The 23,317-nt window shown below is 42.8% G+C and overlaps 1 protein-coding gene across 2 annotated transcripts in view; it reads right to left on the bottom strand.

Annotated features, from left to right (window-relative positions):
- Positions 1-23,317, bottom strand: part of LOC140898371 (myosin-1B) — a 34,040-nt gene that overhangs the window by 4,744 nt on the left and 5,979 nt on the right. The window contains exons 11-34 of one of the 2 annotated variants that reach the window (XM_078848793.1): positions 22,639-22,757; positions 22,390-22,539; positions 21,524-21,694; positions 20,765-21,059; positions 20,478-20,497; positions 19,021-19,086; positions 17,582-17,669; positions 17,370-17,487; positions 16,854-16,977; positions 16,632-16,768; positions 15,294-15,549; positions 12,068-12,310; positions 11,785-11,961; positions 11,553-11,698; positions 11,386-11,476; positions 10,312-10,701; positions 3,190-3,316; positions 2,813-2,931; positions 2,305-2,501; positions 1,667-1,850; positions 1,421-1,586; positions 1,145-1,269; positions 588-896; positions 284-487 (exon numbers count right to left, since the gene is read on the bottom strand). In XM_078848793.1, the coding sequence (XP_078704919.1) occupies positions 284-487; positions 588-896; positions 1,145-1,269; positions 1,421-1,586; positions 1,667-1,850; positions 2,305-2,501; positions 2,813-2,931; positions 3,190-3,316; positions 10,312-10,701; positions 11,386-11,476; positions 11,553-11,698; positions 11,785-11,961; positions 12,068-12,310; positions 15,294-15,549; positions 16,632-16,768; positions 16,854-16,977; positions 17,370-17,487; positions 17,582-17,669; positions 19,021-19,086; positions 20,478-20,497; positions 20,765-21,059; positions 21,524-21,694; positions 22,390-22,539; positions 22,639-22,757 (4,022 nt within the window). Of the gene's footprint in view, positions 1-283; positions 488-587; positions 897-1,144; positions 1,270-1,420; positions 1,587-1,666; positions 1,851-2,304; positions 2,502-2,812; positions 2,932-3,189; positions 3,317-10,311; positions 10,702-11,385; positions 11,477-11,552; positions 11,699-11,784; positions 11,962-12,067; positions 12,311-15,293; positions 15,550-16,631; positions 16,769-16,853; positions 16,978-17,369; positions 17,488-17,581; positions 17,670-19,020; positions 19,089-20,477; positions 20,498-20,752; positions 21,060-21,523; positions 21,695-22,389; positions 22,540-22,638; positions 22,758-23,317 lie in introns of both variants that reach the window. The other variant, XM_073312108.2, reaches the window with a different exon arrangement.

Below are 23,317 nucleotides of genomic sequence, written 5' to 3'. Positions count from 1 at the left end.
CAGAGCCTCTGAGACACTTGCCCCCCTCCATCACATCACTGCAATTATAACCTTCATCATCCCTTGTCGCCTTCAACACAGCACCTAAGGAAAACCAAAGATGGCCTTGAAGATTCTTGCTTTCTGTTTAACAAAGGTCCATCCTATGGACATTAGCGTACAGGCCATTTCAAGAACAAAAATCTTCTAAACACCCCCTAGTGCTGCTCTTTGGAGCAGGATACCTACAGAGCAGTCTCCTGCTTAGGGGTTTGTGGGATTTCTTTTCACACTAGACCCTGACCTGGGTGTGCAGGAGCTGAACTCGTTCACTTGCATCCAGAAGCTCCTGTTCAGCCACTTTCCTGGCCCTCTCTGTCTGTTCCAGAGCTGCCCTCAGCTCCTCAATTTCGGCCAGCATCAGGTTAGCTCTGCGCTCTACCATGGCCACCTGCTCCTTCAGGTCTTCTTGGCTTCGGAGAGCATCATCCAAGTGAATCTGGGTATCCTGTAAAACGAGTGAGAGAAATTACCTGGAGGCGCAGACTCCTTGGCATGCTGAAAAGACCAGCTGAGCTATCACACTAGGCATGTGTGGCTTAGTGTACCTTGAGCACTCCTTGTGTGTTTCGCAGATTCTTCTGTGCCTCTGCAGCCAGGCGGCTGGCATGGCTCAGCTGGATCTCCATTTCATTCAGATCCCCCTCCATCTTCTTCTTTAGCCTCAGGGCTTCGTTTCTGCTCCTGATCTCAGCATCCAGGGTGCTCTGCATGGACTCCACAACTCTGACATGGTTTCTCTTCAGCTGTTCAATTTCCTCATCTTTCTCAGCAATCTTCCTATCAATTTCAGACTTTACCTGGTTCAGCTCAAGTTGGATGCGGAGGATTTTGCCCTCTTCATGTTCTAGGGAAGCCTTAACAAGAGCAAGTGAAGGGTCAATAAAGGGACAAAAATAGTTGTTTCCTTCCACATAAAGTGTTAAATGCTCCCACAAACTGGAATGTAGTGCTGTGGGTAGCATGGGCACTGAGTACATAGCTTCCAGCACAGCATGTGCTGTCCTCCTGTCCCTGTGAATTATCCCACCGTGTTTACAACAGGATACAGCTCCAAGGTTTTCTGACTCTCTCTTTGTAAAGCAGTGACTAATGGCATGTGTACCTCAGCTTCCTCCAGAGCGGACTGGATTTCTGATTTCTCTTGCTCAGTCTGCTTCTTCACTTTCTCCAGCTCATGGATGGTCTTTCCCCCTTCTGCAATCTGCTCCGTGAGGTCAGAAATCTCCTCTGTTGGGTTACAGACAAATAACGCAATCAGACAAAGGGCCCAAAGAGAGAGAGGCTCCTTAGCAATGCCACAGGCACAGACAGATTCACTTTAGAGTGTTGACAAGCTTTCCAGAAGCCCCATGTTAGGAGAAGAAATCCGGGGACTTACGCTGCAAGTTCTTGTTCTCACGCTTCAGAGTTTCAAGTTGATCCAAGGTTTCCTCATAAGCATTCTTCATCTTAAACAGCTCCGTGCTGAGCGAGCGAGACTCCTTCTGGGAAGCTTCCAGTTCAGCCTGCATTTCCTCGTATTTCTGCTTCCATTCTGCCAGAACCTAAAGAACAACAAGACCTTAGTCTAAGCAATGGAGATCACTAGCGGATGCTCCATCCAACACCCACAAGGCTGAAATACCTTATCGAAATTCTTCTGCTTCTTATCCAGAGCTGCACAGGCAGCATTAGATCTTTCCACATCAATCATCAGGTCCTCCACTTCATTCTGCAGCCTCTGCTTCGTCTTTTCAAGGGAAGCACATTTGGAATTCACAGCTTCAACATGTTCTTCAGCATCCTGCAGACGCTGGGCAAGCTTCTTCCTGGAAGATTGTAAATACAGCTCCCACTTAGTGAGTAAATACGGCTCCCATTTAGTGAGCAATATTGAAGAAATCTGTGTGCAGCTGCTCTGGGATTCACGAGAGCAGAAGTCACCTCTTCTGGGCTGTGACCCCAGTGCACACACAGATCAGGTCCTTTCTCAGTCGCTCTTATCCAATTCATATACAGTACATTGTCTCTGATAATCCATCTGCCATCAGCTCACACACATTATCGACAGAGTACAGGGCCTCTCTCAGTCTTTCTAAACCTAATGAGCATATTTGCCATTTTCCAACCCATACCACTAAATGGATATACTGCATCTCCTCTAATCCCCCTGCCCAAAGCACATCCTTGGCCTCTTCCAGTCCCATCTTGAGCATATCACTAGCCTCTTCACATTTCCCCATTTAGTTTTTGGCCTCTTCCAGTCCTCCCCCCGGCACATACTTGGCCTCTTCCAGTTCCTCTGTGCGCTGAATGGCATCCGTCTCGTATTTGGTTCTCCACTGGGCAACTTCACTATTGGCCTTGGACAGGGCGCGTTGCAGCTCACCCTTTGCTTCCTGCTCCTCCTCATATTGCTCCCGGAGCAAGTCGCAATCATGGCGAGCAGACTGCAAGGCGTGGGCCAGTGCGTTCTTAGCCTGGAGACACAACAGGAGTAGCACAGTGATGTAGCTAAATATCCTGGGGATCCTCCTGACAGTGAGCTCTGTCAGACTGTGGAACGCTATCCCGGGGAAGTGGTGCGAGATTCGATGGATGGCAAATTTAAAGCTGGGACAGAATAAAATATTCTTAAATATACTGTAGGGAACAATCCTGCATTGGCAGGGGCTGGGGAGGACCTTTCCCCCTCTGTTCTCTAGGGTGCTATGGTTTCATTTGAGGTTAAAGCATTTTGCTCACAACAAGAATCCAGCTTCACAGAAAAGGCTGTTGGAAAAATCCTCACCTTTATCTCCTCCTCTAGATGCCTCTTAAGTTCCTCAATCTGTTGGGTAAATGCCTGTTTGCCTCTTGAGAGCTGAGAAATCAAAGTATCTTTTTCCTCTACCTGGCGTGCAAATTCACCTAAAAAAAGTGAAAATGAAATAGGAGGGATTTAATCTCACTGACTGGAAAATGATATAGTCATTTATTAACTACAAATGGAAATACTTTAAAGAAAAGCAAATAACCTGAGTTCTCAAGTCATCCAAGTCATTGTTAGAGAACTTCTAATAGCAGGTGGATATGCAGTTTTTCCATAGAATGGCAATTTCGTCCCTTTTGCACCTCATATCTCCTCCTCTCAAAATATCTACATCAAAAAACATGTATGCATCTTACCTGATTCTGTTTGTAGACGAGCTCTTTGAGCACTGAGGTCATTGATCGTACGCTGATGCTCTTCTTCCTTTGTCTTAACTTCGCTAAGCTGATCTTCCAGAGTGCGGCACATCTTCTCAAGGTTTGACTTTGTGTAAAATGGACAACAAGAAAGAGGATAAACACATGGGCTCTCCAGCATTCTGAGATAATTGAGATCTTTGTCATGACAAACACATGTGGGCTCAATTAGTGAGGAAATCTCACCCGTCATGAATCTGTGTGCAAAAAAGTGTCCAAAAGGTAAAATGAGACGCACTTCGTAGGGGAAAGGAGCAAAGAGGGGGGCTGGAGAGAGGGGGAGGGGCTGAGACCTTAGTGGAATAGGACAGAAAGTATGGTAATGGGAAGCAGACACAGGATGGTAGAGGTTGCGTCAGCCCTATTACCACCCCAGGAAGGTCCCTGGTATCTCTCCTCTGCAGACTGCCCAAGAAGCCTCTCCAGCCATCCCCTCTGATGTGACAAGTAGGCTCCTGCCTCCCTCCACCCCATCCCCAGTGCTCTGGGGTGCCCTGGGGCGAAGTGATTAAATAAGTGACTATTTTCCACTGGCAGGAAATGTCACATGGAACCACACAGAGCTTGACAATTGTGGTCAGGGCTATGGGGTAGGGTGCTGATCTGGGAGGCAGGAGCAGGCCATGAGTTCTAGTTCCAGGTCTTTTACTGACTGATGTTAATGTTCTATGCACTCCATAGCCCTTATTATTGAACAAGGATTCATGCCCTGACTTTGGGAGTCAGGCAAATATAATTTCCCCCCATTCTACAGATGGGAACTATGAGGTTGTACAAGTCACTTCCAGCAGACTGTGGCATGGAATCCAGTGTGCTAACATGGAAAATACAAACTCCAGCCACTCTGCTTTGCAGAATGGGTGTGGCAAGCCTATATGGTTGGCTGTGCTGTCTGTAACTGCTAGCCCACACTCCCCTCCAAAATCAGGAATACAACCAAGAAATCCTTACACCTAAACTTGGAAGGATTTGATTTTTATCAGTAAATGTCAATAATCATTGATGTCACCATGCACACAAATCAACAAAAAAATTTCCATTGACAATAAACAAAATTTACAGATAGGAAAAGTCAGGAAAATGCTGCCTGAAAACTTCTTAGAGTTTGATTTAAGGCTTTTTATTTTGTATATTTTGACATGTAATGCTGTCAGTTTGTGTTTTAACATTGAAAAAGCTTTAACTTTTTGAATCTCAACCTCTACTGTCATTGAATAATTGTCTGATCCCCTACATTGTGTGACCCCTCATAATTTTGTGAAAATGTGAAAATCTAAATACCTAAAAATGCTTAAAACCCATAATTCTGTACAACTGTTAAAAATTAAATATATATAATTTTTTAAAAATGCTTCAAAATAAACATCAATATTATCCATCAAAATTATAAAAAAAAAATATCAAATTCTGCCAACCCTACTTATACTTAGCATTCCTCAGTTGTATCACAAAGTTGTATGACCCACTGATAAAACGTGTGTGTCATCCCCCTCTAGAGGCTGGTCCACAAAGAGGATAAGAGCTTACTATTGCTACCAGTTATTCATTTAGCTCAGGTTGCTGTGGATCTAAAGGTTTCAGTCCTACTGATGACCATTTCAGGGGGATCAACATGATTACACTTGATGAAATTTCTGGTTTTTCAGCCTGCTTTATTAAAAAAAAAAACCCTAAAATTTTGCATAACACCATCTCCCTACTTTAAAAGAGCTTTACGATTGCAAACTGAAGCACTCAAAAGCTAAGTGATACCAGAATTAAGTTTGCCTCTCCATGGGCAGCAATAATTCTGGTATATTCATTGCTGTTAGAACATACTGAGTCAGACCAAAGGTCCATCTAGCCTAGTATCCTGTCTTCTGACAGTGGCCAGTGCCAGGTGCTTCAGAGGGAATGAACAAAACAGGTAATCATCAAGTGACCCATCCCCTGTTCCTCATTCCCAGCCTCTAACAAACAGAGACTAGGGTAACCATCGCTGCCCATCCTGGCTAATAGCCATTGATGGACATATCCTCCGTGACTTTATCTAGTTAATTTTTGAAGCCTGGTATAATCTTGGCCTTCACAACATCCTCTGACAAAGAGTTCCACAGGTTGACTGTGATTTGTGTGATGAAATACTTCCTTTGGTTTGTTTTAAACCTCCTGCCTCTTAGTTTCATTTGGTGACCCCTAGTTCTTGTGTTATGAGGAGTAAATAACACTTCCTTATTTACTTTCTCCTCACCAGTCATGATTTTATAGACCTCTATTATATCCTCTCTTAGTCATCTCTTTTCCAAGCTGAAAAGTCCCAGACTTCTTAATCTCTCCTCATACAGGAGCTGTTCCCTACCCCTAGTCATTTTTGTGCCATTTTCTGAACGTTTTCCAATTACTATATATCTTTTTTGAGAAGGGGTGACCACATCTGCATGCAGTATTCAAGATATGGGTGTGCCGTGGATTTATATAGAGGCAATATGATATTTTGTGTCTTTTTATCTATCTCTTTCTTAATTATTCCCAACATTCTGTTTGTTTTTTTGGCTGCCACTGCACATTGAATGGATGTTTTCAGAGAACTATCCACAATGACTCCAAGATCTCTTTCTTGAGTGGTAATAGCTAATTTAGACACCATCATTTTGTAGGTATAGTTGGGATTATGTTTTCTAATGTGCATTACTTTGCATTTATCAACAGTGAATTTAATCTGCCATTTTGTTGCCCAGTCACCCAGTTTTGTGAGATCCCTTTGTAGCTCTTCGCAGGCTGCTTTGGAATTAGCTATGTTCACTAGTTTTCTATCATCTGCAAATTTTGCCACCTCATTGTTTACTCCTTTTTCCAGATCATTTATGAATATGTTGATTAGGACTGGTCCCAGTACAGACCACTGGGGGACACCACTATTTACCTCTCTCCATTCTGAAAACTGACCATTTATTCCTACCCTTTGTTTCCTATCTTTTAACCAGTTATTGATCCATGAGTGGACCTTCCCTCTTATGCCATGACAGCTTACTTTGTTTAAGAGCCTTTGGTGAGGGACCTTGTCAAAGGCTTTCTGAAAATCTAAGAACACTTGTTGACCCTCTCAAAGAATTCTAGTAGATTGGTGAGGCATAATTTCCCTTTACAAAAACCATGTTGACTCTTCCCCAACAAATTATGTTCACTTATGTGTCTGACAGTTCTGTTCTTAGCTTCAACTAGTTTGCTTGGTGCTGGGAGGAGGGAGGCCAGCCCTCTGTGAAGGAAGAAGTGGTTAGGAACTATTTAGAAAAACTGGACATGCACAAGTCCATGGGGCCGAATGCGTTGCATCCGAGAGTGCTAAAGTAATTGTCGGATGTGATTGCAGAGCCATTGGCCATTATCTTTGAAAACTCATGGTGATCGGGGGAAGTCCCGGAAGACTGGAAAAAGGCTAATGTAGAGCCAATCTTCAAAAAAGGAAAGAAGGAGGATCCTGGGAACTACAGGCCAGTCAGCCTCACCTCAGTCCCCAGAAAAATCATGGAGCATGTCCTCAAGGAATCAATTCTGAAGCACTTAGACGAGAGGAAAGTGATCAGGAACAGTCAGCATGGATTCACCAAGGGCAAGTCATGCCTGACTAATCTATTTGCCTTCTATGATGAGATAGAAGGTTCTGTGGATGAAGGGAAAGCAGTGGACGTGTTATTCCTCGACTTTAACAAAGCTTTTGACACGGTCTCCCACAGTATTCTTGTCAGCAAGTTAAAGAAGTATGGGCTGGATGGATGCACTATAAGGTGGGTAGAAAGTTGGCTAGATTGTCGGGATCAACGGGTAGTGATCCATGGCTCCATGTCTAGTTGGCAGCCGGTATCTAGCGGAGTGCCCCAAGGGTCAGTCCTGGGGCCGGTTTTGTTCAATATCTTCATTAATGACCTGGAGGATGGTGTGGATTGCACCCTCAGCAAGTTTGCGGATGATACTAAACTGGGAGGAGTGGTAGATACACTGCAGGGTAGGGATAGGATACAGAAGGCCCTAGACAAATCGAAGGATTGGGCCAAAAGAAATCTGATGAGGTTCAACAAGGACAAGTGCAGAGTCCTGCACTTAGGATGGAAGAATCCAATGCACCGCTACAGACTAGGGACCGAATGGCTTGGCAGCAGTTCTGCAGAGAAGGACCTAGGGGTGACAGTGGACGAGAAGCTGGATATGAGTCAAGAGTGTACCCTTGTTGCCAAGAAGGCCGATGGCATTTTGGGGTGTATAAGTAGGGGCATTGCCAGCAGATCGAGGGACGTGATTGTTCCCCTCTATTTGACACTGGTGAGGCCTCATCTGGAGTACTGTGTCCAGTTTTGGGCCCCACACTACAAGAAGGATGTGGAAAAATTGGAAAACGTCCAGCGGACGGCAACAAAAATTATTAGGGGACTGGAACACATGACTTATGAGGAGAGGCTGAGGGAACTGGGATTGTTTAGTCTACGGAAGAGAAGAATGAGGGGGGATTTGATAGCTGCTTTTAACTACCTGAAAGGTGGATCCAAAGAGGATGGATCTAGACTATTCTCAGTGATAGCAAATGACAGGACAAGGAGTAATGGTCTCAAGTTGCAGTGGGGGAGATTTAGGTTGGATATTAGGAAAAACTTTTTCATTAGGAGGGTGGTGAAACACTGGAATGCGTTACCTAGGGAGGTGGTGGAATCCCCTTCCTAAGAAGTTTTTAAGGTCAGGCTTCACAAAGCCCTGGCTGGGATGATTTAGTTGGGATTGGTCCTGCTCTGGGCAGGGGGTTGGACTAGATAGCCTCCAGAGGTCCCTTCCAACTCTGTTATTCTATGATTCTATGATTCTATGAAGTCAGGTTTACTGGCCTGTAATTGCTGGGGTCACCTCTGGAGCCCTTTTTAAAAGTTGGTGTCACATTAGCTATCCTCCAGTCATCTGGTACAGAAGCTGATTTAAATGATAGGTTACATACCACAGTTAGTAGTTCTGCAATTTCACTTTTGAGTTCCTTCAGAACTCTTGGGTGAATGTCAGGCAACTTATTACTTGTTTAATTTATCAATTTGTTCCAAAACCTCGTCTAATAACACCTCAGTCTGGGACAGTTCCTCAGATTTGTCACCTAAAAAGAATGGCTCAGGTTTGGGAATCTCCCTCACAGTCTCAGCCGTGAAAACCAATGCAAAGAATTAATTTAGTTTCTCCGCAATGGCCTTATCGTCCTTGAGTGCTCCTTTAGCATCTCGATTTTCCAGTGGCTTCCTGTTTCTGATGTACTTAAAATTTTTTTGCTGTTACTTTTTGAGTCTTTGGATAGCTGTTCTTCAAATTCTTATTTGGCCTTCCTGATTATATTTTTACACTTCATTTGCTAGAGTTTATGCTCATTTCTATTGTCCTCACCAGGATTTAACTTCCCCTTTTTAGAGGATGCCTTTTTGCCTCTCACTGCTTCTCTTACTTTGTCGTTTAGCCACGATGACTCTTTTTTGGTTCTCTTACTATGTTTTTTAATTTGGTGTATACATTTAAGTTGAGCCTCTATTATGGTGTCTTTAAAATGTTTCCATGCAGCTTGCAGAGATTTTATTTTTGGAACTGTACCTTTTAATTTCTGTTTAACTAACCTCCTCATTTTTGTGTAGTTCCCCTTTCTAAATTAAATGCGACCATGTTGGGCCACTGTGGTGTTTTCCTCACTACAGGGATGTTAAATTTAATTATATCATGGTCACTATTACCAAGCGATTCAGCTATATTCACTTCTTGGAACAGATCCTGTGCTTCACTTAGGACTGCATCAAGAATTGCCTCTCCTCTTGTGGGTTCCAGGACTACCTGCTCCAAGAAATAGTCATTTTAAGGTGTAAAGAAACTTTATCTCTGCATCCCATTCTGAGGTGATATGTACCCAGTCAATATGGGGATAGTTGAAATCCCCCATTATTATTGTGTTTTCTATTTTTATTACCTCTCTAATCTCCCTGAGCATTTTACAGTTACTTTCACCATCCTGGTCAGGTGGTCGGTAGTGTATCCCTACTGCTATATTCTTATTATTCAAGCATGGAATTACTATCCCATAGAGATTCTATGGTACAGTTTGGTTCATTTGACATTTTTATTTCATTTGATTCTACGCTTTCTTTCACATATAGTGCCACTCCCCACCAGCACGACCTGTTCTCTCCTGCCAATATATTTCATACCCTGGTATTACTGTGTCCCATTGATTATCCTCATTCCATCAAGTTTTTGTGATGCCTATTATAGCAATATCCTCATTTAATACGAGGCACTCTAGTTCACCCATCTTATTATTTAGACTTCTAGCATTTGTGTATAAGCACTTAAAATAATTGTCAGTTTTTAGCTGTCTGCCATTACGTGATGTAATTGAATGGGACTCTTTTTCATTTGACTGTATCTCATCAGATACTACCTGTATTTTATCATCTTCCATTCTCTCTTCCTTACTAGGACATAGAGACTCTCCATTAATAGATCCTCCCTTAAGCGATGTCTCTGTCTGAACCACGTGCTTCTCTGCACCTGTTGGCTTCCCCCAGCCCTTAGTTTAAAAACTGCTCTATGACTGTTTTACTTTTGTGTGCTTGTGCTTGACTCTGCAACTTTAATATTCTTTTAATCTAGTTTATAAGATGTAGACTTGCATATTCAGTACTGTATGGTAGAGTAATATGTTTCATATACATTTTAATAATTCAATTTAAAAAATTATTATTATTATTATTATATTATTATTTACTATTATATATATATATTATAATTATATACTAATTATTATAATCCTCTAAGTGTGATGGCTATTAATTCAGTAATAACTGTATTTGGAGCTTATAAACTTCTTGTTCCTGTTTGAGATTTTATGTATGTTTTATACAAATTAAACTTTAAATAATTCTGTTAGAATCCAACTTACAGTCAGCTCATATCCTGCTCTTACAATCTTTTGTATAATTAAACATGACAAAATGATGATTAAAAATGTTTCATTCTTTTACACTGCAATAAGACTTAGGATAAAGACAGCACTTTCAATACACAGCTCTGTACCTTGGCTTTGGAGACAGTCTCCATGTTACTAGCCAGGTCGTCGATCTCCATCTTCAGTTCACTCTTCTCCTTCTCCAGCTTCTGCTTGACGCGTTGCAGGTTGTCGATTTGCTCCCCAAGCTCTGCCGTGCTGTCCGCGTGCTTCTTCCGGAGGGCGGCGGCTGTGGCTTCGTGCTGCAGAGTGGCCTCCTCAAGGTCTCGGCGCATTTTCTGGAATTCTGCCTCACGCTTCTTGTTCATCTCAATCTGAACCGCTGTGGCTCCACCAGCTTCTTCCAGACGCTCACTGATCTCCTCGAGTTCCCTGGAGAGATCAGCCCGCTGCTTCTCTGCTTTCGCCCGAGAGGCACGTTCAGCCTCTATCTCCTCCTCCAGCTCCTCAATACGAGCCTGGAGAACAACAGGAAACACTAAGACTATGGCTTCAGTCTGGGGTCAACACCAGTATGGCTATCGGCAGAGTTCTGCTGGCATAACTCCGTAGAATACATGCAGGCTACACTGAAAACAGGAGTTCCGGTGGCAAAGAAACATCGCCTCCCTGAACTGGGGTAGTTACATCCAAAGACCCATAGAGAGAAATTTGGGTCCCTCATACATCATGTTCACTGAGTCCACCTTTTTCTTTCCATTTCACTTTATTTACACAGATGTTAAAGATGTTTTTGGGGTCCCCTGAGCTCAGGGCCCTGGTACAACTGTCCCTCCTTTCTCCCTACTCTTGTCAGCACTGCCTATATCAACAAAAGCTTTCTTCCACCAGCATCTACACTGGGGGGGTAGGTCGCCAAATCTATGTCAGTCAGGGATGTGCTTTTATCAAACCCCTGGCTGACATAACTCTGTCAACCTAATATAGACCATGCCTAAGTAAGATAGGTTTCAGAGTAGCAGCCGAGTTAGTCTGTATTCGCAAAAAGAACAGGAGGACTTGTGGCACCTTAGAGACTAACACATTTATTTGAGCATAAGCTTTAGTGCCACAAGTACTCCTTTTTCTTCTTCCTAAGAAAGATGGCTTCCTTTTAACTAAATTTGTTCTGAAGGACAGAAAAGAAAAAATGTATGACTAGCCTGTAACTCTTTGATCTTTTTCTGCAGCTGGATGCCCAGGACTTGCTCATCCTCAATTTTGCTTTGGAGCTGACTGATTTCAAAGTCTTTCCTTTTCACATGGAAAAAAAAAAGTTAGTGCTGGAACAAAATGGATCTGCAGTTTACCCCCTGCAAACCATACCTACTTCTTCAGTTTTTCCTCCAGCTGCTGTTTATCATTTTCTAAATCCATTGTGGATTCCTGGGCCAGCTTCAAATCTCCTTCAAGTTTCCTCTTCGCTCTTTCAAGGTCCATGCGAATCTTCTTCTCTTGCTCCAGCGACCCTTCAAGCTAAACAGAAAAAGGCCATAAATTCTCTGCGAACAAGAGCCTAACATCACACTGGTTTTGTTCTCTCCATATGTTATTGCGCCTACATCGTCAACTTGCTGCTCCAGCTTGGTTTTAGCTTTGCTCAGTGTGTTCACTTTGTCCTCTTCTGCCTGCAGGTCATCCAGGGTCTGCTGATGGGCCTCCTGGAGGGCTTTCTTTTCCTTTGTCAGTTTAGCGATGGTCTCATCCAGAACTGCCATCTCCTCAGTGAGGTTTTTCACCTGCAGAGTTGAACAAAGGTAGTTAAAGAAAATGGATACAAAACATTATTGTTTGTGAACAGCAGTGTCATATTTTAGAAAGTTCGTTAGAGATTCTCCCTTATACCTTGTTTTCTGTGGCATGTTTTTCCTTTTCAACCTTGGCCAATGTTAACTCAAGGTCATCAATGTCTTTCTTCAGCTCTGAACACTCGTCCTCCAGTTTCCTCTTTTTGGCTGTCAGCTCAGCGTTCATCTCCTCCTCATCCTCTGCTCTTTCAGTCACCTCCTTAATTTTAGCTTCAAGTTGGATTTTGGTTTTGATCAGCTGGTCACATCTTTCCTCAGCATCAGCCAAGCCATCAGATTCCTACAGTGAATCCATTATTAGGATCTTTTCTAAAAGGTTTTTTTGTTTTTCTTTTTTTTAACTGGTGTTTGTATCATAATGATTTTTACCACATCTGTTGGGATGACACTTCTATTTTTAACTCATACTATCAGTGACTCATAATATTCTTTTAAAAAAACAACCATTTGGCCTAAAAGTTCTATGTCTTCAACAAAATTTAGAAATGAAAAACGAATATTTTTTAAATATCTCACCATAAATGAAGCATCTCTTACCAGTTGACATATTTGGCAAATATTTTTAGTGCCTCAAGTATGGCTTTACTTTTAAGATCAAATTTGAGGCTAGATCCTGCAAATGGATCTACTCTCATGAAACCCATGACTTTATAGGAGTCCACACGGGTGGACTCTGCACCCACACAGAGCCCCACTGAAGTCAATGAGGCTGCTTGGGGGCTGATCCATTTGCAGGGTCTAGCTTTTGCATCTACATAGTGTTAAACTAAAGACTAATCCTTCAAAGAACTTGCCTGAGAAATAATAGGGTTACAGCCAATGTAAAAAAGTATGGGCTGGATGAATGCACTACAAGGTGGGTAGAAAGCTGGCTAGATTGTCGGGCTCAACGGGTAGTGATCAATGGCTCCATATCTAGTTGGCAGCCGGTATCAAGTGGAGTACCCCAAGGGTCGGTCCTGGGGCCAGTTTTGTTCAATATCTTCATAAATGATCTGGAGGATGGTGTGGATTGCACTCTCAGCAAATTTGCGGATGATACTAAACTGGGAGGAGTGGTAGATACGCTGGAGGGGAGGGATAGGATACAGAAGGACCTAGACAAATTGGAGGATTGGGCCAAAAGAAATCTGATGAGGTTCAATAAGGATAAGTGCAGGGTCCTGCACTTAGGACGGAAGAACCCAATGCACAGCTACAGACTAGGGACCGAATGGCTAGGCAGCAGTTCTGCGGAAAAGGACCTAGGGGTGACAGTGGACGAGAAGCTGGATATGAGTCAGCAGTGTGCCCTTGTTGCCAAGAAGGCCAATGGCATTTGGGGATGTATAAGTAGGGGCATAGCGAGCAGATCGAGGGACGTGATCATTCCCCTCTATTCGACATTGGTGAGGCCTCATCTGGAGTACTGTGTCCAGTTTTGGGCCCCACACTTCAAGAAGGATGTGGATAAATTGGAGAGAGTCCAGCGAAGGGCAACAAAAATGATTAGGGGACTGGAACACATGAGTTATGAGGAGAGGCTGAGGGAGCTGGGATTGTTTAGCCTGCAGAAGAGAAGAATGAGGGGGGATTTGATAGCTGCTTTCAACTACCTGAAAGGGGGTTCCAAAGAGGATGGCTCTAGACTGTTCTCAATGGTAGCAGATGACAGAACGAGGAGTAATGGTCTCAAGTTGCAGTGGGGAAGGTTTAGATTGGATATTAGGAAAAACTTTTTCACTAAGAGGGTGGTGAAACACTGGAATGCGTTACCTAGGGAGGTGGTAGAATCTCCTTCCTTAGAGGTTTTAAGGTCAGGCTTGACAAAGCCCTGGCTGGGATGATTTAACTGGGAATTGGTCCTGCTTTGAGCAGGGGGTTGGACTAGATGACCTTCTGGGGTCCCTTCCAACCCTGATATTCTATGATTCTATGATTCTATGAAAAATCTACTGAGTATGCACTCATCTACTTTCCTTAACGTTTTATGCACATCCTGTGGCTCATGTTTTAAAACTCTCTCTACAGTTCATTGTTTTCACAGGGTGGTAACTGAGACAAATTAAGGCATAAACACTATAAACTCATGTATAGAGCCTCTACTCTGTCATTTAATTACAGGAAAATCTCAGCACACAGTTAGGAAAATAAAGTAAGTTTCTAGCCTTCACAGTTATGAAGAACAAGTTGAAAATGTGACCCAAGTTTATCTGATGCAGTGTCAACTGCATGAGTTTGCAGACAACCTAAAACAAAAGTCTGAGAGGGCAGAATTGCCCCATTCCTCTCTATGGGGTGTGAGCTCAAAGACCTGCTGCTCTGGTGGGCAACAGAGACCCTGCCCCCAGGGAGTAGCCTCCCTGCTGCTGCCACTCTAAGTGTGTTTGTGTGGGGAGACCACATTATGGGGTAGGGGTGGAGCCACAGAAAGCTCCATGTCATGGTCTGTGTTGGGTCCCCAACTGCCTTACTCCAGCCCTGAATGGTAACATCAGTGGCACAATAAATATAAATAGTACAGCAGATGTGTGAATTCATCATGGCATGTGAATACATTGGGATTGTCACAGTAAGGGTATGTCTCCACTGCACGCTTCTTTCGGTAGCCCCTAGCATGGGTAACAAATAGCAGTGTAGACAGTGAGGCCAGGCTGAGGCAAGTAGAGTACAGACATGCCTGAAGGGTGTGGGTATGTCCTCACGCAAATACACGGTTCTCTACTTGCCTAAGCCGGGCCTCCCTGCTTACATTGCTGTCCTCTGCTTTCCCCACACGGAAGGACTCCACCAGCAGGGAAAGGCTCTAGCAGGGGAGCGGCAGCTGAAACCTTTTCCTGCTGTCTACTCTCTGCCAGAGCCTCACACGACACATGTAGCTGCACACTGCAATGTGGCTGTAGCCTGCTTTTCACTGCCATGGGTAGCCACGTGTACCCTTACAGGCCACCAACCATAGTTTGTACTGTAGGTGTAGCCTAAGTTGCCATGGATGAGGCAGACATATTTAAAGAGCATAACTTTGCTTCTCCAAATTTGCTTGCTCTCACCTTGTTTTAGGGCATGACCTGTCATATGTGGCTGGGAGTATTGCTATTTATTTATTTATACACCTATACTTTCTTTTTGATACTTTACATTTTAAACACGGGAAATATTTTATCTTGGCCAAACACTGATCCCAGTGCTATTAATGGGATGCTTCATAGGAAAGTTGCATTTGGAAGTTTCAGCTTGGACCTTTCTACTGTGCAATAAGGGTTGAATGCACTGGTGATACTCACAGACTGCACTTGGAGCTGCAGGTCGTTTTTCTCTTGCAGCAGAGTCACCATTTTCTCCTCCAGTTCTTTCCTTTTTGCCTCAGACTTAGCAAGCTCCTCCTTCGTTTTCTCAAACTCTTCCTTCATGTTGGCCATCTCCTTCTCAGCTTCAGCACTCCTCAGCAAGGGCTTGATCTTGAAGTACAGCTTCATCCAGGGCCAGTGCTTGACATTCATGAATGAGCGAACATTGTATTGGATACAGAAGATGGACTCTCTATAATGTCATCAGAATATATGGTCAATGTTATGGGCCAAATTCAGAGGTGAATCCAAAGGCCAGATACTGCAATTCTACTAATTGTGAGTAGAATTTATTCAGCCAAGTAGCCTCATTTGAGTTCAAATGGGGCCACTCACATGAAAACATACTACTCTAAGGGTTACAGACTCTGGACCTGCTTGAGCCTCAGAAAGTCTAGGGGGAGTAAAACTCCACTGTCGGTCTCCTCAGTGTGCATGTTGAACTAAAGTCTTGACTCACGCTCACAAACCGGAATGAACTTTTGCTCCCTCTTTACACATCACATCTGTAACTGACCCACTCCCTCTGATGAGTGTTTTGGAGTCTAAGGGACTCTGAACTGGTGTAACTCACATGCTGAGGAGCCAAAGAGAATTTAGCATAAAAGTACCCAACTGGAAGGTGTAAGTTAAAGTTGGCCACCCCTAGTCTAACACACACTTTATTACACCTTCTTCTTGCTCCTTGGTATACCAGTTATACCGATTCACACTCCCAGATAGAGCTGGGCAAATAATTGATTCATTGGTTCACTGGCAGTTCCGAAAAATAAAATAAAAAAAAATTCAGTTTGGGTTAAACCAAAACTAATGTTTTTCTGAATTTTCAGTGAATTGAAAACGGTGGAAAATTTCATTTAAGATTGAATAAAACTTTTTCGTTTGAGTTCAGGCTTTTTAAACTTTCATTTAATAAAAGCAAAGGAAAAGAAGGGCTAGATTCCCAGACCACAGGGGTAGGTGGATATGGCGCTATGTCTCTACCTTCTCCTCTGGGTGTCTATATATAGCATTGAAGTTTCCTGGTGACTCTAGCCCCAGTTTTTGGGACTAAACTATCAGCAATTTTGTGACTAGTTTAGGTCAACCTGAAACTGCATTTTTCAGCAAACGAACTATTTGTCTGAAAATTTTCACCCAGCTCTACTCCCAAGTGCTCACGCATACAGTGGATTAATGAGATCTAAGTTAAACAGAATCCACCCCTCCAATTCTGTTCATTTCACCTCTGTGGGGTGACACAAACCCAACAGATCAAATGCAGTACATTTCTACCTTCTTTCCATCATTTTCTTGAATTCCACTCTCATCAGGAAGCCACGACACATGGCTTGTGTGCGGGTGATAAGCTGTGCCAGTTTATCATCTCTCATCTCCTCTAGAAGACCCAGAAGTCCTGCTTTGAAGAACACCTTGAGGAAGAGAATGTTAAAGACAATCACTTTCATTCTGTACAAAATACAAATAGACGGTGTTTGAATCAAAAAGTGATTGTACCTTGGTGTGACCAAATTTATACTGGGTGTGATCAACATCAATGGACCCAAGTAGTTTCTCAGAAGCCTTCTTGCTGTCCATGAACTGTCCTTCTGGAACGGCACTTGCATTTAAAACCCTATATCTGTGGGAGAAAACAAAATATGAAGAAGCTCACATTGCTCACAATTCTGGCCACACTGGCCATGTCTCTGTCACTGCCTTTGTCCTCCCATGAAGCCCCTATTCTGAGGTCCCACAGACAGACCCATCATGAAATTCAGCTTTATGGTATTTAAAGGGCTACATAGTCACCTAGCATGGCCACTCCATGGCTCACCCAGCCCATTCCCCTCCCCACACACAGGAAAAGTGTGGCATTTTTGCTGCTTTTTGGACTACACCATTTTGGTCCTAAATTTCTTCTACACACAAAGCATGTGTGGGCACTGCAGTGACTACAATAGTTAAAGTAGTTAGAAAAGGCAAGCTATTCCACACAGAGAGAAAATGGAACAGGGATTGGAGGAGTCTGACCTCTGTTTAAAGTCTGCGTAAATGACTCTGCTGGGGAATCCTTTCCTGCAAATTCTGATCCCTTCCAGCACGCCGTTACACCTTAGCTGGTGTAGTACGAGTTCATGTTCCATGGCACCTTAACAAATCACAGCATGAATTAGTACCTTATTGTGCAGCCCGGAGGGAATGGCTGCATCTCACTAAGATCTCTGTACACTGGCGCTTCTTACCGGGGGTCTTCGTTTCATTGGGAATGATGCATCGCACAAAGTGAGGATGAGTGCTTCTCAGATTGCTCATCAGCTTGTTTAAATTCTCCTGTGAGACCATAAGCAAAAGTTTAAGTTAATCAAAGTTGCATCTGTATCTGCACCGATAGACGCAGTAAACCCATTACCAATGTAATCAGACTAGCTTGCAAAACTTCCCAGCTGGGGTCATTCTAACCTAAGGTGCCCTCTTTCTTTGGATCTTGAACACGGTCATTAAAGTGACATATAAAACTCTGAAAGTAGCACTACTTGAGCAAGCTGGAAAAGGCTACTAAGACAGGACCAGAAACTAATGGGAAATGGCCACAAGGGCTGTTATGGAAGCCAAAAGAGGAAATTTTCAGAGAAAGACGATTATCTGCAAACATCAGGCCGTCATTCTGAACAAGGTATTTCTTTCTGTTGATTATATTGGAAAATGCAGCGGGAATGGGAGAGGAAGGGGGCAGATGCAGTGGCAGAAGAGGCTAACAAATGACACACTTCTGTGTTTTCAGGTGTTTGAAATGTAGGCAGTATGGGCCATTAACATCCCTGAAATCCAGAGCTGAGTGGAAGGCTGCACATGACCCTGTAACAATTTCCACTGAAAGCGAAAGAAGGAGGAAGGGGAATATTAAATTCTATAACAGCATCTCGGGGGCGGTTCTCTTAAGACTAATTTGATTTGACATATTTGTTTCTGACATCTTCATCCTGGGAGAGGAGACAAAAGGACAGACTCTGCTTTCCATTACACCTAGGTATATTCAGAGTAACTCTGCCACGGAATAGAAATGGAGTTACTATGAGCCATCTCCTCAGATCTGACGCTGCTGTACTTGGCACAAATCAGGAGGGAGGCTGCATTGTTAGCTACAAAGGCTGCCCCGAGACACAGTTCAAAGCAATCCCTGGGCAGTTCTAAGATGTGCCTACTGCCCATAGCACCAACAGCCTGTTCTCGCTTCCAGACATTAGCTGAACCATGCCGCTTTCCCTCCACCATATCCCCTGTGCCAGTTGCTGGAAAGCAGATGGTCTCGGACCCACTGTGCTGGCCCTACTCCTTCTGCACTTTCCCCCATGCTCGGCAGGCAGCCAGCCTAAGGTGGGCAGCCAGGCCTACTAATCCTAGTACATAGTGGCCACAGTAGGGGGTAAATTTAGCCCTATTGGTTTAATCCTGTGTAAATGAGAACGGAATCTGTCCCAAGTACTTTAGACATCATCCAAAGCTGGGTGTCTTTCCACTGATTTCGATGGGCTTTGGATCAGGCCCTTTAAGAGCAACTGAAAGAGGCTTTTTAACTTAAAAAGTTCATAACTGAGACCATTGGGAAAATAGACTTTTTAGATGTAAAGGGAATTTCCTACCCACCATCACAGAGAATGCAATAATGAACAATGTACTGTACCCTGAAAAGAGCAGAGACGGTCTGGAAAGAAGAACCCTTCTTCTTGCCTCCCTTCTTGCCACCACCCTCTGAATCACACACAAAAAGGACAAAATTAAAAGGACGCACTTTGGGGTTTGAACAGTTACTCTCACAGGCTGGTGGTGTTTGCCTGTAACAGCCAACCCTGTTAATAAACATTGGTCAGGCTGAGAAAGGGCTAATGGTTTCTGCTACAGCAGACAGCTCATTATTAGGACTGTCGATTAGTCACGGTTAACTCACGCAATTAACTCAAAAAAATTAATCGCAATTAAAAAAATTAATCACGCTTAATCGCAGCTTTAATTGCAGTGTTAAACAATAGAATACCAATTAACATTTATTAAATATTTTGGATGTTCTTCTACGTTTTCGTATATACTGTATTCTGTGTTGTAGTTGAAATCAGTGTATATTATTTTTTATTACAAATATTTGCGCTGTAAAAATGCTAAACAAAAGAAATAGTGTTTTGCAATTCACCTCATAGAAGTACTGTAGTGAAATCTCTTTGTCATGAAAGTGCAACTTACGAATGTAGATTTTTTTGTTAGATAACTGCACTCAGAAACAAAACAATGTAAAACTTCAGAGCCTACAAGTCCACTCAGTCCTACTTCTTGTTCAGCCAATCGCTAAGACAAACAAGTTTGTTTACATTTATAGGATATAATGCTGTCCACTTCTTATTAACAATGTCACCAGAAAGTGAGAACAGGCATTTGCATGGCACTTTTGTAGCTGACATTGCAAGGTATTTATGTGCCAGATATGCTCAACGATCATATGCCCCTTCATGCTTGGGCCACCATTCCAGATGACATGTTTCCATGCTGATGATGCTCATTAAAAAAATAATGCGTTAATTAAATTTGTGACTGAACTCCTTGGGGGAGAATTGTATGTACCCTGCTCTGTTTTACCCACATTCTGACATATATTTCATTTTATAGCAGTCTCGGATGATGACCCAGCACATGTTGTTCATTTTAAGAACACTTTCACTGCAGATTTGACAAAACACAAAGCAGGTACTAATGTGACATTTCTAAAGATAGCTACAGCACTCAAAAATAAATATAAAGTGAGCACTGTACACTTTGTATTCTGTGTTGTAATTGAAACCAATGTATTTGAAAAGGTAGAAAACATCCAAAAATATTTAAATAAATGGTATTCCATTATTGTTTAGCAGTGTGATTAATCGCACGATTAATCACAATTAATTTTTATAATCATGCGATTAATCATGATAAATTTTTTTTATTGCTTGACAGCCCTACTATCACACCCATATGTAAGGGAGGTCGGAGTGACTGTCTGGAGAAAGAGGATCTAGGGTGTGCAACGCACAGTCTTGACAATACTAAGGAAGAGGCTTGAGCTACACTTGATCAGATTTTTTATTTCCTTGTTAATAAGACCAAGCCACAGACAGAAGATGACTTCTCACTCTCTACAGTGTGCCACTAGATTAGAACTCGTAGGGATTCTAGAGGAATCAGTAGTGGTTTGGGCATTGGCCTGCTAAATCCAGGGTTGTGAGTTCAATCCTTGAGGGGGCCATTTAGGGATCTGGGGCAAAAATTGGGGATTGGTCCTGCTTTGAGCAGGGGATTGGACTAGATGACCTCCTGAGGTCCCTTCCAACCCTGATATTCTATTAATCCTATCTATGAAACAATTAAAATATGGATTTCACAGAAATTACCTGCATCTCCACCATACGTGGCAAAGAGCAAAGCCAGTGTTTTCATTGATGATTTCTGGTACAGCCCAATGACGGTTTCATTCAGGGGATCTTTGTTCTTCTCAAGCCAGCCATTGATGTTGTAGTCCACAGTGCCAGCATAGTGCACCAGGGCGAAGTGGGCCTCAGCCTTTCCTTTGACAGGCTTGGGCTTCTGGAAGTTGTTGGACTTGCCAAGATGCTGGTCATAGAGCTTGTTCTTGAAAGATATATCAGTCGCCTTGGGGAACATGCACTCCTCTTCCAGGATGGAGAAAATACCCATTGGCTGAAAGACACAGCAACAGATAAGAAGGGGGATGGGAGAAGAGAGAGAGAGATTACATGAGGATTTTCTGGATGCAACAATGTGACCATCTCTTGGTTTAGTTAAAAAGAGGATATTACTAGTGCGGTGGAGGACAGGTAATAGTGTTGATGTAATATACTTACATTTCTGTAAGTCATTTGGTCTTGTACTCATGACATTTTGATTACAAAACTAGAAAGATTTAAATTAACATGGCACACATTGAGTGGATTAAAAGCTGGCCAACCTGATTTCCACTCTTGGAAAAAAGAGGGTGTCATAAAGCTGTGTGTGGTCTCCTTAATGTTTCAGAGTAAAAAATTAGAACATTATGGGTCAAGATATTTATGGCCCTCAGCATGGAAAATCCATCTAAAATTCAATGTAACCCACAGTAATTAAAGAATTCTTGAACATATAAGGCATTTGAATTGAAAAGATACCTTCTCAATGAGCTCAATGCAGGCAGCCAGGTCCATCCCAAAGTCAATGAACTCCCATTCGATCCCTTCCTTCTTGTACTCCTCCTGCTCCAGCACAAACATGTGGTGGTTGAAAAACTGTTGCAGTTTCTCATTGGTGAAGTTGATGCACAGCTGCTCCAGGCTGTTGAACTACAAAAATGCAAAGAATTACTTTCAATGTGTATGTGAAAAAGCTAAATTATGAAGAACAATACTACTATTGTGTAGCAAATCCTGGGAGACTTTCTGAATTCCTCTCCCTAGAGCCAGCCAGATGTTTTGGGAGTTCTATTCTCAGCTCTGCCAAGACATTTCTGCAGTGTCAGGCCCAGGCTTCTCCAGGTATTTCTGTGCTCTGGGACCCAAGCCTACTTGGGCATTTCTCAACTCTTGGCCCTGATCCATGACCAGGCATTTGGGTCTGAACCTGGCTAACCCCTTCCGAGCTCTCAGCCCTCTGGCCTATTGGCACATTTCCAAACCCTCAGCCCCAAGCCTGCCTGGGAAATAGCGAGCTGCCCACTAGGTGCCATAAACACCTACAATAATTTGTGTTAGATACACAATCATTTATTTTCTATTAGGCACCACCTGTTAACAATTTGAATGCACTTTCAATGCAGTTGTCATTTCTACATGTACCACACAAGTCTATCAAAAAATGGACTCATTAGAGGGTCATGCTGCCTTAGTGTAAGATCAAGAGACACTGTTTCTGCAGAAAAGTCAGGCTTTTCCAGGAAATTATTTAAATAAAAAATATACAATGTTAAAAAAACCCTCAAAGTTCTCAGAACCCCTGAGTGTCCCTTCCAGGAACCTGCTGTCAAATCCCTGCTCCTTACATCAAAGATCTCAAAGCCAGCAATGTCCAGGACACCAATGAAGTACTGTCTGGGCTGCTTGGTATCCAGCTGCTGGTTGATACGAACAACCATCCACAGGAACATCTTCTCATAGACCGCCTTTGCCAGAGCACCCACCGAATTGTGCACCTAAACCAGTAGGAGAGGGACTGGAGTTACCATACAAAGCAGAAGAAGAAACCCGGGTGTGTTAATTCAAACCAGGAGTTCTAGATCACCAATTGTTACCTGCTGCACGGTTTGACCTTTGGTCACATATTCATTCCCAACCTTGACTCGGGGGTAACACATGGCTTTGAGCAGGTCAGCTGAGTTCAGATTCATCAGATAGGCTGCTTTGTCAGCCACTAAATAAGGAGAGGAATGAATTAGTAGCTCAAAGATAGGCTTTGGTGTCTTTTATAATGACTAGAAAAGAGTAATGAGATCTGTTTGTGTTTTACCAGCTACCACATCTATTAATAACTCCAGTAATTATGGAGTTTAGATCTTCCTTTATTTCTTGATTTCTCGATTAATTGTTTTGCATTTGATTGAGCGGGTCTGTACATCAAATGATTGTAAGAATTTGTTCACAAATACCTCATAAGGGCCAAATAAAAACAATTTTTAAGGAGAAAGAAGCCGATGAACAGACAGAATGAAAAGATGGCTTTGAAGTTCTTTCTTTGCCACTTTACTGTGCAGCTTGTCCAGGGATTCTAATTTCTGAATGATCAGAAGGAAACAGGCTAATGGCCAAACACTGACCTGACCTAACCCCGTGCAATTCCATTGACTTCAGCTCCCACAGCTCCTATGGCCTCCAGCATTGGCTAAATTACTTAAATGATTTTGTTATTAATAACAGCATGTAATGCCATTATTGAATATATCATGACCAGGTCTATAATGGTCATGTTTTGTT

Source organism: Lepidochelys kempii, chromosome 14, assembly GCF_965140285.1.
Source record: "Lepidochelys kempii isolate rLepKem1 chromosome 14, rLepKem1.hap1, whole genome shotgun sequence".
NCBI lineage: Eukaryota > Metazoa > Chordata > Testudines > Cheloniidae > Lepidochelys > Lepidochelys kempii.
This window is presented reverse-complemented; position numbering and strand designations above follow the sequence as displayed.